The sequence below is a fragment of the Chelonia mydas genome, chromosome 2, assembly GCF_015237465.2.
Source record: "Chelonia mydas isolate rCheMyd1 chromosome 2, rCheMyd1.pri.v2, whole genome shotgun sequence".
NCBI lineage: Eukaryota > Metazoa > Chordata > Testudines > Cheloniidae > Chelonia > Chelonia mydas.
In genome coordinates this window covers 1,413,413-1,431,232 of record NC_057850.1, presented here as the reverse complement: position 1 = coordinate 1,431,232, position 17,820 = coordinate 1,413,413, and the positions used below count along the sequence as shown (strand labels likewise).

At 55.4% G+C, this 17,820-nt stretch overlaps 1 protein-coding gene across 1 annotated transcript; it reads left to right on the top strand.

The window, feature by feature from the left end:
- Positions 1 to 617: 617 nt before the first annotated feature.
- LOC122464371 (EPM2A-interacting protein 1-like) lies at positions 618 to 16,251 on the top strand. Its single transcript, XM_043538900.1, has 4 exons — positions 618 to 3,563; positions 5,702 to 5,704; positions 6,268 to 6,278; positions 16,121 to 16,251. The coding sequence occupies exons 1-4, from the start codon at positions 3,002 to 3,004 to the stop codon at positions 16,145 to 16,147; spliced, it is 603 nt and encodes a 200-aa protein (XP_043394835.1). The 5' UTR covers positions 618 to 3,001; the 3' UTR covers positions 16,148 to 16,251.
- Positions 16,252 to 17,820: the final 1,569 nt, after the last annotated feature.

The following is a 17,820-nucleotide window of genomic DNA, read 5'->3' as shown; positions in this document are numbered from 1 at the left end:
GGGGGGTTGCGGGAGGGCGGGCGGGCAGGGTGGTGAAGATGCCAGGGGTGGGGGAGTGGGGCTGAGGAGGTGGGGCGGGAGGCGAGCCGGGGCGGGGGGGGGGGGGTGGCGACAATACCGGATTTACCAGGGCACCACTGGCACCGGGTCCAAAGGGGCCCCGCCCCGCCCGGCCCACTCCTCTCCGTCCCCCTGCTCTCTCCTGTGGGGGCAGAAGCTTGATGCTGCTGGCAGCTGGGCTCCTCCCCGGCCTCTTGCCCCAGCCTGCTGCGTTCCCTGCCCCCCGGCAGAGGGGAGGGGGAGAAGCGGAGCTGCAGCGAGCTCACTGCTCCAGGGAGGAGCTGGCGGAGAAGAGGAGGGAGCGTGGCCTTGGGGAAGGGGCTGGAATCGGGGCATATCCCCTCCCGCCCCCTGCTGTGAGCACCCCCAGGACCCCAGCCCAGGACCCCGGCCCACACCCCCAGCCCTCTGCCCGCCCTGACCCCTGCCCCCCTTCACGCACCCCCTGCCCCTCCCCACCCCAAACCTGAGCACCAACAGGAGCTTCCCCAGGTCAGCGCTCCACACCCGGCGGGCGAGCGGGTGGGTGGGCGGGGTGAAGAGGCGAGTGGCTGGGGGGCGGGGGGCTGAGGAGGCGAGCGGCGAGTCGTGGCCGGAGGGGGGCATCCCTTTTCAGTGTTTTACTTTTTCTTACTGTGTTGTACTTAAAGTACCGTGCAGGATCTTTTCGGGGGGCATAAGGCAAAACACCGCAGTTACTAGTACTGCATGAAATAATCAGCACTGTCATATGCACACGATCTATATCACACTCACACACGCCTGACACGCTCCGTCTCGCTGGTGTTACCAACGAGTTGCTCCCCTTAACTTCACTGGCCAGGAGAGTTAGATGGGGGAGGGGTGGAGCCGGGCTTCTGCCGACGCGGATCGATGCTCCGATGTTGACAAGACGAGACCCGGGGTCCTCTGCCAGACACCTCAATTTATAGCCGCTTCCCTCTCATGCAAATCTCCCAGAGTCAAAATCTGGGCCTGTGTCCATTGGTCCTTTGTGCTGCTTTTCTCGGGGCTGGGGGTTGTCCCAGTGCTGCAGAGAGGGTGTTCCCAAAGGAGGGTGCTGGCTTCTACCCCCGCGGCCGTCAGCATGTCTGCTCTGCTCGAGTCAGCCCGCTCGACAAGTGTGATTGTCCTTGGTCCGGCTCCCATCACCTCTCCAAGGGTTGCAGCTGCCTGGAGGTGCCTGCCTTCCATGCCTTCCTCAGTCACACCTCATTCACTCAACAGGGCCATTGACTACAAAGTGGGGGGAAGAGCTTATTCTGCTTGGGGGGAGGGATAGCTCAATGGTTTGAGCTTTGGCCTGCTAAATCCAGGATTGTGAGTTCATTCCTTGAGGGGGTCATTTAGGGATCTGGGCAGAAATTGGGGATTGGTCCTGCTTTGAGCAGGGGGTTGGACTAGATGACCTCCTGAGGTCCCTTCCAACCCTGATATTCTATGATTCTAGCAAAAAGACATTTTTCTTTTACCTTAATTGTACTAGCTTAGGGGCCCGCTATAACATATTACCAAGGTTCAAGACAAAGTCAAATAAAAGTTATACAAAAATGCATAATGCAGAGATTAATCTACAACTGCATTGATTGACTGCTGTGTGCAGTAATATAGTGACCCCTGGGTCTTTGAATGAGGCTTTATACTTGGGGGGGCGAGCGGCGAGTCAGGGGCAAGCGGGTGGGCAAAGAGGCGAGCAGTGAGCCAGCAGGGGCTCTAGGGGCCGGCATGCGGGTTTCTGGCAGGGGAGGGAGGAGGTGAAAGGAGCCGACTGGTGGGTGGGGACTGACTAGGTGGGACGCAGCAAGCCAGTGGGGCGCTAGGGGGTGAAGAGGGGTGTGATGGTGGGGCTGAGCGGGGAGGGGACGGGTCCTATTTTACTGCTGTGATCTGGTCACCCTATGCACACCGTTTCTTTCCCCCTCTACGGGCTTCAAGACACCATCAGGGCCTTGCTAGTGTGCCATGCGCTGTGAGATATCTCTTCTCTTTGTGTGTGACTGTGAGTGTTTCCCTTGTGTGTGAATTTATTCAATACAATCTTGAGCTTCATAACGGGAAGCTACTGCTGGGAAATGCTTCACAGAAGGCAAGTTGTTGAAACAGTGTATGTTGATTGCTGGGTCTGAGTTCTGTCCAGAAAAGAGGGGCGTAGTTGAGACTGTCAGTCTGCCACGCCTGACTGTACAGGGAAGAAGAGCTGACATTTCTACCAATCTACGTGATCGGTTAAAGCAGAGAGCCAGTGAATTCTGCTTTTACTCCCCAGCTATGGAAGAAAGCACCGGTTTAAAGACACCGCCCAACTTCTTATTTTTATGAGAGAGAGTGATCAAAACTGAAATTACTGAAGACCTTGCTGGCCTGCACTCCATGACAGGTCGCACAACCGGAAAAGAAATCTCCAGTGAAGTGAGAAAGTGCACGAATGATCAGTCGGGATTAGATTTCACAAACTGCGTGGCCATTTGTACTGACGGTGCTCCAGCTACGTGCGGAAAAAATGTTGGAGCAGTTACTCTTCTTGAAGAATTTACCGGGAGACAAATAACCGAACATCAGCTGCATTGTGCATCGGCAGGTTTTGTGTAGCAAAGTCTTAAAATTTGAGCATGTAAAGTCAGCGGTAGTTTCCATTGTAAACTACACCCGTTCTAGAGGACTAAAACATAGGACATTTCGAGCCTTTCTTGAAGGGGTAGACGCCGAGGGCAGCGACTTAATCTACCCTACGGAAGTGAGGCGGTTGAGTCGAGGAAGAGCGCTCCAGCGTTTCGTTGCTTTGAAAGAGGAGGTAGCAAAATTCCTAGAAAATGGGCCAATAAAATTCCCAGAGCTTAAAAATGAGTCCTGGAATCCAGATCTCTTTTTCTTTTGTGATAGTGCAGCAGCCCTGGATGATCTCAACGTTCAACGTCAGGGAAAAAGTCAACTTCTATTTCGAATGTGTGCAGCAGTAAAAGCTTTCAAAATGAAACTGAAACTTTTCACAAGTCAGCTGTCAGAAGGCGAAATGTGTCACTTTCCCGCTTGTGCACAGCGTATCCCTCAGCACAAACACGCCGAGTTAGAAGACAAATACACAAAGCACATTAATCTTTTGATGGAAGAATTTGACAGAAGACTTACTTTGTCTAAAGAAGACGACGTCCAGTTGAAGCTGGTTGAAGATCCCTTTCCTGTGGATCCAGAGGAAGTGCCACTAGATCTGCGCTTGGAGGTTATTGAACTTCAATTTTTGGCAGTTTACCAAAACAGGCACAGAGAAAGCAGCCTGCGGGACGTCTGCAAAAGTCTGGACAATGAAAAAAATCTTATCGAAGTTGCACTGAAAACGTTCGGCATTTTTGGAAGCACTTACATATGTGAACAAACATTTTCCATCATGAACATGAATAAAACCAAGCAACGTTCTTCTCTGACTGACGACCATTTGGAAGACATTGTGAAAATATCCACTTCAAATATGACCCCCGAATACAACAAGCTTGTTGCCGAAAAGAGATGTACGATCTCTCATGAAATTTGCAAGGTAATTATGAAAAGTGCAAATGTTTTATTTCAACGGAACAGGTGTTTTTCATTTTTCCATGATTCATAAAAAAAAATTAAAATAAAAAAATTGTTTGCTTTAATTGAAAAATTCTTAATAAATTATCACCCCCCCACCCCACCCCACCTTCCTTTTCGGCCCACAGCTGTTTCGGCGGGGTGGTGCTGGGGCAGGAGGGTTTGTTTCCACGGAGTGGGCGGCGCTGGGGGGGGTTGTTTCCGCAGGGCCAGGCGGCGCTGGGAGGGGGAGGTTTTGGCCCTCAGCTGTTTTCTTTGGAGTAATGTGGCCCTCGCCGCTTTACAAGTTGTGCAGGCCTGGCCAAGACTATAACAGGGTACAAAAAAGAGCTAGATAAGTTCCTGGAGGATAGGTCCATCAATGGCTATTAGCCAGGATGGGCAGGGGTGGTGTCCCTAGCCGCTGTTTGCCAGAAGCTGGGAATGGGCGACAGGGGAGGGATCACTTGGTGATTCCCTGCTCTGTTTATTCCCTCTGGGGCCCCTGGCACTGGCCACTGTCGGGAGCCAGGACGCTGGGCTAGATGGCCCTTTGCTCTGACCCAGTCTGGCTGCTCTGATGGTCCTCACGCCTGTTCTCCCAGTCCTGGAGCTCAGACTAGATGATCTTTCTGCTGGGGATGTCGGCATCCTGCCCTGCCCCTGGTGGGAGCCGATGTCCCAGGAGCCCCCTTCTGCTTCTTTGGCTGCTGTGTGCCAGGGCTAGCGGTTCAGGCTCCCAGGCCCCTGCTCTGACCATTAGACCCAACTCCTGCCCAGGGTGGAGGAATCCATTCCCAGCTGTACAGCAGTGGGCCAGGCTCCAGCAGGGAAGGGCTGGTACGGGTCACCCTAGGGAGCCCCCATTGTCTGGCTGGCAATCAAGCACCAGGATTTTTCCAGTAGCCATGGATTTGGGGCCCAATAGGATCCCCATGAAGGGCCATGAGCTCCTTTCCCGGGAGTCAAGGCCCCCCTTCTCTGCCGAGAGCCTTGTGCCAGCCGTGGCAGGATGGGAACAGCCCGTTTGTGGGGCAGAGACGGCTGTAGAGGGGAGGGGACAAGGCGGGAGCAGGGGCTGGAAGCCAGGTGTTGGTAAATTGTAGAGTCCAGCGCTGGCCCATGCTTTGATTCGTTGGGAGAGATTCTCATAATGGCCCTCGGTTTATTCACGCGGCCTGGGAAAAAGGCCCCGAGGAGCCGGCCCGGGCAGCGATGTCCCGTTCACCTTGCATGCAGGCGTCACCCCCAATTGCACCCCTAAAGCCACCTTCCATCCCCTACTTGTTCGGCCGTAAAAGGCCCTGTGCACGTCACCGGAGCCTGGAGGCAGGTCAGCAGCTCGTTACCGTGTTTGGTCCCATGGCGCCCATCCCCCTTTGTCCTTGTTCTGAGCACGCGCAGTGCAGGCCCGGAGGGCACCCGGAGACCCCCGAGCTCTGTAGGTCTGGGTGGGGAACTCCCTTTCTGGGGCTAGGAGGAAACAAGTCTCTGGCCTGATACTGACAGTTCCTCCCTAGGTCAGCAATGCAGGGTGTGGGGGACCCTTCGCAGGCGTGGACGGGGGTATGGGATGGGCCTGTGTTTGTGCTGAAACTCTTCCTGCTGCTTGATGCGGGCTAAGGTGTGGATGGTGTGGATCATACATGTTATTAATATGACATATATTTATATGCGACCCAGCGTATATTAGTCCACATGGGACTCCTGGGTTCTATGCTTGGCTCTGGGAGGGGCGTGGGGGCTGGTGCACTAGAGCAGGGAAGGCTGGGAGCCAGGACTCCTGGGTTCTCTCCCTGGCTCTGCCGCTGACGCGGGGTGACCTGAAGCAGTGGGGCGGTTCGGGTCGGAGGGAGGAATTCTACCTCCACAGGAAAGCGATTTCTGAGAGTAGCCGGCTCTTTGATTTGTCAGCCAGGGCAGAACGGGACCCCATGGTGGGAAGCCGGGGGGCACCAGCTGGCTAGCCTCGATTCGGTGGCACGTTTTGAAATGAGGATCATTAGCCACTGGAAGAGCTCGGCTGGGGGGGTGAGGGGGCAGAGTCTCCATTGCCGGGAGTCTGTAATCCCGGCCGGCGGGGCCCCTGGCTCAGCGGGTGCGAGCGGCCGGGTGCAGGGGGCACGGGGTGAGGTTTGGGGCTAGGGGGCTGTCAGAGCCTAGGCTGGAGCTCCCTGCGCCCTCTGCTGGTGACAAGGGGAACGTGCTGCCATGGAGCTTCATTTGCATGGGCTGCCCCCATAATTCCTTCAGTCACCATAACGAGCCAGGCACTTGGCTTTGGGGGAGGCTGCAGGGGGGCTCCGTCTGTGCTGGGAGAGCAGGGCAGCCCTGACCCCAGCCCCTCCAGGCAGCTGAGCCAGGCAGCCAGGCAGGGGGATTTGGCGGGCACCTCTGGGGTGCAGCATGTGGGTTCTGTGGCACGGACGGGGGGTGAAGAGGCGCGGATGCTGCTACTTGCTGGTCCCTGTGGTGCAGGGTTCGGGGGCGGCCGCGCCCGGGGGGGGGCATGACAGCTGCTGCCGCGCTCGCTGGGCTGCTCCTGGTCGCTTTCGGTCGCTCTGGGGGCCTGGGGGAGGGCGAAGGCTGGGCCAGGTCAGCCTGACCCCGCGCCCGGGCGACGTAACGGGGCGGCTGATACGGGACTTACTGAAGAATTAGAAGAGGGTCGTGTCATTACTGCCAGTCCAGGGGGGTTACTGGGATGGCTCCTGCCGGACTAGCTGGCCGAGCTGACCAGTTTGGTTAATAAAGGTCATTGGCCCGCTCTGCTCAGCACCGGGGAGGCCGCAGCTGCAGCTCTGGGTCAGTTCTGGGCTCCGCACCGCAGGAAAGATGGGGGCAAATTGGAGAGAGGCCAGAGGAGAGCCACAGAAACAATCAAGGGTTAGAGACCCTGCCGGTGAGGAAAGGGTGAAACTCTGGGCGCCTTTAGTCTTGAGAGAAGCATCGAGGGGGGGCTGAGAAGAGTCCTCCGAGACCCGGGATCAGCTGTTCTCCGGGGCCACTGAGGGCAGGACAGGAAGTAACGGGCTCAACCGGCCGCAAGGGAGCGTTAGGTCAGAGATTAGGAAAATCTTTCCTGCTCTCAGGGGGGAAGCTCTGGAACAGGTGCCCCAGGGAGATTGTGGGACCCCCATCATTGGTGGGTTTTAAGAACAGTTGGACAAACACCTGCCAGGGATGCTCTAGGGCAGAGGTGGGCAAACTACGGCTCGCGAGACCATCCTGCCCGGCCCTTGGCTCCCGGCCAGGGAGGCTGGCCCCTGGCTCCTCCCCTGCTGTCCCTCCTCCCCCGCAGCCATGCCGCCGAGCCCCCCACGCCGGACGGCGCAGCTGCCAGTCCTGGTGCTCTGAGCGGCATGGTAAGGGGCGGGGAGCGGGGGGGGCTTGGATAAGGGGCAAGGGGTTCCAGGGGGCAGTCAGGGGACAGGGAGCAGGGAGCGGTTGGATGGGGCAGAGGTTCTGGGGAGGGGTGGTCAGGGGACAGGGAATGGGGGGGTTGGATAGGCATGGGAGTCCCGGGGGGCCTGTCAGGGGGCGGCGGTGTGGATAGGGGTCAGGGAGCAGGGGGGGTTGGATAGGGGGTGGGGTCCTGGGGAGGCAGTCAGGGGTCAAGGAGCATGGGGGGTGGATGGGTTGGGGATTCTAAGGGGGGCAGTCGGGGGAGGTGGGAAGGGTCGTATAGGGGACGAGGGCCAGGCTGTTTAGGGGGCACAGCCTTCCCTACCTGGCCCTCCATCCAGTTTCGCACCCCCTCGGGCCAAAAAGTTTGCCCGCCCCTGTGCTAGGGTTACTTGGCCCTGTCACGGAGCAGGGGCCTAGAGGAGCCCCAGGAATGATTAAAGGGTCAGAAAACCTGCCTCGTAGCGAGAGACTCAGGGGGCTCCGTCTAGTGAGCTGAGCAAAGCGACGGTTGTGGGTGATTGGACCCGAGGCTGTAAGGACCTGCGGGGAGAACAGGGCTCTTCCGAGGGCCAACACGATCCAAGGGCGGGACGCTGCTGCTAGACAGACAGGCTGACACTGGGGTGTAAAGGTTTCCCGGTGAGCGGAATTAACTATTGGACCCATTTCCCAGGGCTCCTGGTGGATTCTCCTTAAACTCAAGCATGGATGTGACGTTTCTAAACCATCTGCTTTCATTCACACAGGAGCGATTTGGGAGCCGTTCCCTGGCCGGGAACATACGGGGTCAGACGAGCTTCTGGGAACTCGGGGGACGTGAGCGCTGGAGGGTGGGCAGGCTGCCAGCTGGGCTGCTGCCAGCGTTCCTGGGCCGGGCGTGGGCTTTGCTCCGTACAGGCGTGTCCATTGTGGAGCGGGCTGGCCCTGATCCGCGGCAGGATTCCCTTACTCCACTGCTTGCCACTGGGAGCTGCTGCCAGCCGGGAGCCCGGGGGAAGCGGGGGGTTTGTTCCCAGGTTTCTGGGTGGGGCTTGGGGGGCTTGGTTCTTTGCCCAGAGCGTCCCTCGGTGCATTGAGCCCATCCCAGGGGCCCAGACGAGCTGAGAACCTCCCTTCCGGCCCGTGAGCAGCGTGGCTGGAAAGGGCTCTGCCGTTCCCGGTTCCTGGCACAAGAGGGGGGCAGCGTCCCCGCTGCAGCAGTGCCATGTGCCAGGCCTGGCCTGGCCCGCTGCCCGGCCTGCCCTGGCAGCTCTGTGCATGCCGCATTTCCGCCCCTTTGTGTGGCTGCTCCCTGGGCTCATTAACCGGGGGCGGGGGGAGGGAGGGGGGGGAATGTTCCAGCAAAGACAAATAGGGCGTGGCCCCCGCCCCGCACATGTGGGGCTGTTCTGTGTGGGGTAGGGGATGGGGACTTGTGCTCACCCCCCAGAACAGTGGGGGCCTCTGTTACAGAAAAAGGGGGGGACGCTGCCCTCGGGACCCCTGGGACGGCAGCTCAGTGGGCAGGGGGAGGGGGAAGGCAGGCTCACGAGGGGCAGGGGGCAGGTTCCTGGGCACTAGGGGGCAACAGCCTGGGGGTAGGAGCTGCGTGCCCGTGGGAAAGGGGCAGTGAGGGGCTGCCATGTGGGCTGGGAGGGGGGTGCAGTGGGGCAGGGATGTCAGAGCCCTGGGGGCTGGGAGGGGGTTGCCGTGGGGGTGGAGAGGGTGGAGGCTGGGAAGCCACGCAGGGATCTCGGTCTCAGCTCTGAATTCAGATCAGGGAAACGATGTGAAGGAGTCGGAGCTGGTCTGTGTTCAGCGCTTCCCACGTCCCCAGCCACAGACCGGTGTGAGGGCCCGTGGGTGCACGGGCAGGCCCAGGGCTGGGCTAGCAGGGGCTGCGGGTCGGGAGTGAGGGGCACCGGCAGAGCTGGGGGGAAGAAGGGAGCCCAGGGCTGGGCTAGCCGGGGGCTGTGGGTCGGGAGTGAGGGGCACCTGCCGAGCTGGGGTGAACCCAGGGCTGAGCTAGCCGGGGGCTGCGGGTCGGGAGTGAGGGGCACCGGCCGAGCTGGGGTGAACCCAGGGCTGAGCTAACCGGGGGCTGCGGGTCGGGAGTGAGGGGCACCGGCCGAGCTGCGGGGGTGGGGGGAGCCCAGGGCTGGGCTAGCCGGGGGCTGTGGGTCAGGACTGAGGGGCATCAGCAGAGCCCCGGCTGAAATCTGCCCAGCTCCCGTCCCTCACACGCTGGGTCTCTCGGATCCTCCATTTCACAGGCGCCAAATGGCCTCGAGTAACAGGCTGAAAAGGTCATTCGAGTTTGAACAGCCTGAGCCAAAGACCCTGGCCCCCGTTCCTCGCTCCCCTCCCTCTGCCCTGCCCTCTTCCTTTGCCTGGTTCGGTGGGAGCCCCGGCCCTGAGCTGCCCTGCCAGGGCTGTGGTTTGGCGCGGGAGCCACTGTTCATGTCACACATGAAAAGAATCGTTTTGGAAACATTCCTTCCCCTGCAGCCCGGGGAGGGCTGGCGCCGCGGGTTAACTCTGCGCATGCCGCAGCCCCAGGGCCACGTTGTCAGGAACCCTAATGTGTCCCGGCATGTCCGGCCAGCCCAGGCCCTGAGCGTCGGGCAGCTCCCCCTGCACTCGCGCCTGCAGGGGCCCCTGCTCCGAGCCCGGGTGCGGCGTACTGGGCCAGGGGGCCCGTGGGACAGAGCCATACCCCGTCCTCGTCAGGCAGTAGAGACAGGCTTCTCCCTTCGGATTGACTGTGTTACCGTAGAGCCCTGCCAAGGCTCGCCCACCCCCGGTGCCAGGCGCTGCACTGGGTGCCCCGGGGGTGCCAATGGTATGCACGGCTGAACGTCTCCTGGTAGGGTCGCAGCATCCCGTGGGTTTGGCAAGGGGCCATGAAGCTGAAGCTGAGTGGTGCTGTGACCCCACGTGCCAGTCACGCCATGCAGCTCGAAGGCCTCTCAAAGGGGGAGCTGGGGGCAACTTCCCCCCACGCTGGCACTGGTGCCCGCCCTCCGAAACGTGCAGACAGCTGCAGGCACCGCTGCATGGCACAACCCCAGAGCAGAGCCGGGCCCTGCCCCAGAGAGGGCCCAGCCCCAGGGCACAAGGAGCTACTGGGGCAAGGCCCCTTCTGCCTCACCGGACCTAGTGCTCCTTCCTATGGCAGGGACAGGGCCTGGGGAAAATCAGCCCCACACTGGAGGGTGTCTGTCTCCCCTCTTCGGGGCTTGTTTCTCAGAACTGTCCCGGGGCAGGCCGGAGGAGCCCTCCCCTGCCCAACAAAGGGGAAAAGTCTATAACGCACCAAAACAAAAGGAAAGGAGTACTTGTGGCACCTTAGAGACTAACCAGTTTATTTGAGCATGAGCTTTCGTGAGCTACAGCTCACTTCATCAGATGCATAGCATGCATCCGATGAAGTGAGCTGTAGCTCACGAAAGCTCATGCTCAAATAAACTGGTTAGTCTCTAAGGTGCCACAAGTACTCCTTTCCTTTTTACGAATACAGACTAACACGGCTGTTACTCTGAAACCTGTCAAAACAAAAGGGGAGACCTTTCCCTGGCCCCCTCACTGGGGCAGGTGTTGGCCTGTGGCTGGCCCCGTGTGCTCAGTCCTTCCCCTAACCAGGCATTGGGTTTGGGTGTCTCTCCCATGGGAGAGGCTGATCTCCCTGCTGCCCCAGCCTTGCAGCGGTTTGTCCCCTGGCCCAGGAGAGAGGTTTTAACAGGTTTCAGGCAGCCCTTAATTGGACTCAGGTGTCCCTAACTGACCTGCAGTAACCCCTTCCCAGCTTGTAGGGAAAAGGCCTTTCGCATTCTAGGGCCAACACCTGTTTCCCCAGCCCCTCCTGCAGCCAGCGGAGAGTGTCCCCTGGCCCCGGCAGCCCCAGGGTGGGGGACGGGGCAGCCCACGCCAGCTGAGTGGGCATGCGGACGGTGCCATGTAGATGTTAGTGCCAGGAGGGGGGTTGTTTAGGAGGGGAGCAGCTAACTGGGCAGAGCAGGGAGGGGACGGGATGAGGGGGGCAGAGGGGCAGGTGGGGGTGCAGCTGAGGTGAGGAGACCGAGGAGGGCAGGGTTGGTGCAAGTAGCCCCTCGGGGGTAGGGCCGGGCACTCGGCCCCCGGCCTGGGCTGGCCACGGGCTCAAAGGGCCTGGCTTCTGCTGCTTCTGTTCCCGCAAGCTGGAGCCCTGGCTGGCTGCTGGCCACCTTCCTCCCCCTGGGGGCGACTAACCCGCAAAACACTCGTGGACAGGGTGATTGTAGCTCCCCCGGGAGCCGGGCGCAGGGTACGGGGGGCAGGTAACCAGCACGTGGTCAGGACAGACCTTTCCCTAGTGCAGACAACACCTGGGGGCGTGTCCCCTCCCTCTGCCCACACAGTGCTACTCCAGACCCCCTTCCCAGCGCTGGTTAACCCACCCCGCAGCAGAACGCTGGCAAAGCGCGGGCTGCAGGTCTTGGCCCAGCCCTGAGCAACAGCAGCACCCCCAACCCCAAGGTGCTGAATCGCCGGACCGGCACTTACGGGGTAGAGTGACCTGGCAGATGCTGGAGGGCTGCTGTAAGAACAGAACGTAAGAACTGCCAGCCTGGGTCAGCCCAATGGTCCATCCAGCCCAGGGTCCTGTCTGCTGAGAGTGGCCAGCTCTTCAGAGGGAATGAACCGAACACGGCAATTATCAAGTGATCCATCCCCAGCTTCTGCAAGTCAGAGGTTTAAGGGCACCCAGAACATGGGCTTGTGTCCATGACCATGCTGGCTAACAGCCATTGATGGACCTGTCCTCCAGGAACTCATCTAGTTCTTTTTTGAACCCACTTATATTTTGGGCCTTCACATCCTCCCCTGCTAACTAGTTCCACAGGTTGACTGGGCGCTGTGGGAAGAAATACGTCCTTTGCTTTGTTTTAATCCTGCTGCCTATTCATTTCAGTGGGTGACCCCTCGGTCTTGTGTTATGAGACGGGGTAAATAACACTTCCTTCTTCGCTTTCTCTGCACCGACCATGATTTTACAGACCTCCATCGTATCCCCCTTTAGCCGTCTCTCTTCCAGGCGGAAAAGTCCCAACTCTTATTAATCTCCCCTCATACGGAAGCCATTCCAAACCGCTCGTCATTTTTGCTGCCCTTCTCTGTACCTTTTCCAATTCCAATGTATCTTTTTTTTGAGATGGGGAGACCAGAACTCTTTGCAGTATTTGAGCTGTGGGTGTACCAGGGATTTATATTGAGGCAATAGGATATTTTCTGTCTTATTCTCCATCCCTTTCTTAATGATTCCCGACATTCTATTCACTTTTTTGGCTGCCGCTGCCCATTGAGCAACTGTTTTCAGAGAACTCTCCACACTGACTCCAGGATCTCTTTCTTGAGTGGTAACAGCTAATTTAGACCCCATCATTGTGTATGTATAGTTGGGATGAAGTTTTCCAACGTGCATTATTTTGCATTTATCAACATTGAATTTCATCTGCCATTTGGTTGCCCAGTCACCCAGTTTTGTGGGATCCTTTTGTAGCTCTTCACAGTCTGCCTGGGACTTAACTGTCTTGAGTGGTTTTGTCTTGTCTGAAAACTTTGCCACCGCCCCAAGAGTCAGGAGCAGGTGGTGCAGTGGTGGTCCTGGCGCTGAGTGCAGAGCTAGGTGCCAGGTGATTCTGCACAGACGCCTGGCAGGTGAGGTGGGGCCAGCGCCGCAGGGTGGCCAGGGTTTAGCCTTGTAGACTGTGATCAAGTCACCCCTTAACCTTCTCTTGGGTCAGCTCAATAGGGAGCTCCTGGAGTCTCTCGCTCTAAGGCAGGTTTCTATCCTTCAGTCACCCCCGTGGCTCTTCTCTGGGCTCTCTCCAATTTATCAATGTCCTTCTTGAACTGTGGGCACCAGGATCCCCGCAGCATTTGCACCAGGGCCAAATACAGAGGTACAGTAACAGCTCTCCTGCTCGAGATTCCCCTGTTTACATGTCCGTGGGTCTCATTTGTTCTTTTGGCTTGTTAAGGAAAAGTTAGCACATGTGACTCCATTTTGGTTTGGGGCCCACCATTGTCTAAAAGCAAGCACATCATACACCAGGAGGAGTGTTCCTTAGATACTGCATTCCTGTGAAAATCCTCCTCCTTGTCTCCAGCCTGCCTTGACTCCCAGTATCTGGTTTTTGTTAGTCTCTAACTCCCTGTCTCTTGGCCTTGATGTGAGGCCTCCCATCCTGATAATAAAAGTTACTGATGCATGGCTTTAGGACCATGCTGTGTCATTAACATACTGGTTTAGCACGAGGAATGCACCAAGCAGGGATAGGTGGTAGATAAGAAAAGGGTTTGTTTATTGGCTAAGGTTTCCGATGCACGAGGGCAACGTGCTTTGCTAAAAAGTATATAACCTTATATAATCGGTATTCAGGGTCCCCCCCTGGCTAGCAGGGGGGCACCACGCTTGAGCGTAATAAACTTAGTATCTTTTGGGAACTCTGCAGTTGTGGACTTTGCTTATGTGCCTCAGCCTAGATTCGAACTGTGCGTGACCTATCAGGTGTAATTCGCAGCATTGGTGTGCATGTCCTACAAGGTATAATTCACAGCAGTTGTGTGCGTGTCATAGAATCATAGAATCATAGAATATCAGGGTTGGAAGGGACCTCAGGAGGTCATCTAGTCCAACCCCCTGCTCAAAGCAGGACCAATCCCCAATCAAATCATCCCAGCCAGGGCTTTGTCAAGCCTGACCTTAAAAACTTCCAAGGAAGGAGATTCTACCACCTCCCTAGGTAACGCATTCCAGTGTTTCACCACCCTCCTAGTGAAAAAGTTTTTCCTAATATCCAACCTAAACCTCCCCCACTGCAACTTGAGACCATTACTCCTTGTCCTGTCCTCTTCTACCACTGAGAATAGTCTAGAACCATCCTCTCTGGAACCACCTCTCAGGTAGTTGAAAGCAGCTATCAAATCCCCCCTCATTCTTCTCTTCTGCAGACTAAACAATCCCAGTTCCCTCAGCCTCTCCTCATAAGTCATGTGTTCCAGACCCCTAATCATTTTTGTTGCCCTTCGCTGGACTCTCTCCAATTTATCCACGTCCTTCTTGTAGTGTGGGGCCCAAAACTGGACACAGTACTCCAGATGAGGCCTCACCAATGTGGAATAGAGGGGAACGATCACGTCCCTCGATCTGCTGGCAATGCCCCTACTTATACATCCCAAAATGCCATTGGCCTTCTTGGCAACAAGGGCACACTGCTGACTCATATCCAGCTTCTCGTCCACTGTCACCCCTAGGTCCTTTTCCGTGGAACTGCTGCCTAGCCATTCGGTCCCTAGTCTGTAGCTGTGCATTGGGTTCTTCCGTCCTAAGTGCAGGACCCTGCACTTATCCTTATTGAACCTCATTGAACCTCATTCACCTACCAGGTGTAATTCGTAACAGGCTCCAACATCGCACAGGGAGCTCACGCTCAGCTGATTGTCCACCACAACCCCCAAATCTCATTTAGAGTCACTGCTTCCCAGGCTAGAGTCCACCATCCTGTAAGTCCAGCCGGCATTCCTTGTTCCTGGATGAATGACATTATATTTGGCTGTAGTGAAATATGTATTTTTTGCTTGTGCCTAGCTCACCAAGTGATCCACATCACTCTGTATCAGTGACCTGGCCTCTTTGTTATTCATCAGTCCCCCAATTTTTGTGTCAGCTGCAAACTTTATCAGTGATGATTTTATGTTCTGTTCTAGGTCATTGATGACAATGTTCAATAGCGCAGTGCCAAGAATCAAGTCCAGCAGGACCCCACTAGAAACATACCTGCTTGATGGTGATTCCGTTTGCTGTTACATTCTGAGACCTATCAGTTAGCCAGTTTTTAATCCATTTACTGGGTGCCATGGTAATTTCATATCATTCTAGTTTTTAATCAAAATATTGTGTAGTACCAAGTCAAACACCCTACAGAAGTCTAAGTACATTACATCAGCACTATTACCTGTGTCAACCAAACTTGTGATCTTGTCAAAAAAATATCTAGGTAGTTTGACAGGATCTATTTTCCAGAAACCCAAACTGATTGGCATTAATTACATTCCCCTCTTTTTGTTCTTTATTAATCAAGTCGCATATCATCTGCTCCGTTATTTTGCCCAGGATCAGTGTCAGGCTGACAGGCCTGTAATTACCTGGGTCATCTGCTTTACCCTTTTTAAATAGTGGAACAACATTTGTCTTCCAGTTTTCTGGAACTTCTCCAGTGTTCCCTATTAACGGTCCAGCGAGCTGTTGAGCCAGCTCTTTTAAAACTCTTGGATGCAAGTTATCTGGACAGCCTGATTTAATAATTTCTAACTTTATTAGCTGTAGTTTAAAATCCTCCTGAGATACTAGTGGTATGTGTGACAAAGTGGGACTGTTGTTAATGTTTCCTCTGAATAGTGTGGGGGTGCCTCAGTTTCCCCTAGGCAGTTCTTAAGTATCTAGGGGGTGGGGTAAGGGTGTATGACCATTGCAGAGCCTTAGAGGGCAGGTGTGTGCAGGGGTCTGGACACAGAGAATGGCCGACACCCTGTTTCCTGGCCACTGATGGCCTGGCCCTTCCCCCCTGCAAGGTGAGAGCTAAAGGGTTGGAGAACAAAGGAATCAGGTGACCTCCTGGCCCGGGAAAGGAACAAAGCCCAGAGGAGGGGGGGCTGGAGGGAGTTTCAGTTTGGGTCTGGCTGGGGACATGGAGTGAAGTGCAGACGTGGTTGTCTGGCTCACTGCCCCCCAAAATGGACCCAGCTGAGGGGTCCTGTTCTCTGCACCTGCAAACTCTGTGTTAGACCATGTTCCTGTCGTCTAATAAACCTTCTGTTTTACTGGCTGGCTGAGAGTCCCGTCTGACTGCGGAGTTGGGGTGCAGGACCCTCTGGCTTCCCCAGGACCCCGCCTGAGCGGACTGGCTGTGGGAAGCGCACAGAGGGGCAGAGGATGCTGAATGCTCCGAGGTCAGACCCAGGAAGGTCGAAGCCGTGTGAGCTGTGTGTCCTGCAGACAGGCTGCTCACAGAAAGGAGACTTCCCCGGAGTCCTGCCTGGCTTCATGGGGAGCAGTTCCAGAGCATTGCCCAGGGACTCCGTGACAGTATGGAAAGAGTGTTATAGGGTATAATGATATCATCTGTTTTTTCCCAAATACAGAACAGAAATATTTATTGAATACTTCTGCCTTTTCTGCATTATTATTTACAATTCTAACATTTCTGTCTAGTACTAGATCAATCCCATTGTTAGGATTTTTTGTTTGTTTGTTTTTAATATTCTTAAAAATCTCCATGTTATTGTCCTTAACTCTGCTGGCCATACATTTCTCCTTGTGTCCCTTTGCTTCCTTTATCTATTTTCTACAATTCCTAGCTTCTGATTTATATTCATTACTATCAACTTTCCCTTTCTGCCATTTGTTATATACTGTTATTTTTATTATAGCTGTGTTAAGGAAAAGTTAGCACATGTGACTCCATTTTGGTTTGGAGCCCACTATTGTCTAAAAGCAAGCACATCATGCACCAGGAGGAGTGTTCCTTAGATACTGCATTCCTGTGAAAATCCTCCTTCTTGTCTCCAGCCTGCCTTGACTCCCGGTATCTGTTCTTTGTCTGTCCCTAACTCCCTATCTCCTGGCCTTTGATGTGAGGCCTCCCATCCTGATAATAAAAGTTACTGATGCATCGCTTTAGGACCTTGCTGTGTCATTAACATACTGGTTTAGCACGAGGAATGCACCAAGCAGGGATAGGTGGTAGATAAGACAAGGGTTTGTTTATTGGCTAAGGTTTCCGATGCACGAGGGCAACATGCTTTGCTAAGAGGTATATAACCTTTGTATAATCTGTGTTCGGGGTCCCCTCCTGGCTAGCAGGGGGGCACCACGCTCGAGCATAATCAACTCAGTATCTTTGGGAACTCTGCAGTTGTGGACTTTGCTTATGTGCCTCAGCCTAGATTCGAACTGTGCGTGACCTATCAGGTATAATTCGTTGCAGTTTGTGTGTGTGACCTGTGAGGTATAATTCGTAGCAGCTGTCTTCACTTCCCCTCTAAATCGGATGTATGCATCCGATGAAGTGAGCTGTAGCTCACGAAAGCTCATGCTCAAATAAATGTGTTAGTCTCTAAGGTGCCACAAGTACTCCTTTTCTTTTTGTGAATACAGACTAACACGGCTGTTACTCTGAAACCTCTAAATCAGGTCACTTTTTTTAACCAACATGGCCTTCTTCCTCAATCGTGGGATTGTGGCTTTTTGGAAATCTAGTACACTGTTCTTAAACACTTCCCAATTATCATTCACATTTTTCTGATTAAATTCTTCCTCACAGCTAATTTGGCATATAATTGTTTTCAGCTTTGGGAAATTGCCCTTTTTAAATTACCAAGTGTATATCTTATGGTCTGGACTTTATTCCATTTGCACGTTATAAATGTGATCAAGTCCTGATCCATTGTTGTGACGATGTGACTCAGCAGGGAGGGGGGAGTGTTGACCTGGGAATGAGCCCTGGGGATGGGAGACCTGAGAGCCTGTCACCTGAGCCGGGAGGGGGAGGGGAAGGTAACACCTCTGCCCGGGAATGTGAAGACAGGCAGAGAAGGGAACCTGCTGGGTGGGTTTAGTTTCAGTTTGGTGCTGGGTGGAGGAACGCAGGGAACCCCAGGGCTGGGGTCTAAGCTCCCTGCTCCCCCAGAAGGACTTGACTAAGGGGTCCTGGGGGTACCCACAAGCTCTGTTTTGGACTGTGTTCCTGTTGTCCAATAAACCTTCTGTTTTACTGGCTGGCTGAG

What these genes read in the sequence shown, in the direction of transcription:
- LOC122464371 (XM_043538900.1), top strand. Translation starts at nt 3,002, where the DNA reads ATGTGTGCAGCAGTAAAAGCTTTCAAAATGAAACTGAAACTTTTCACA.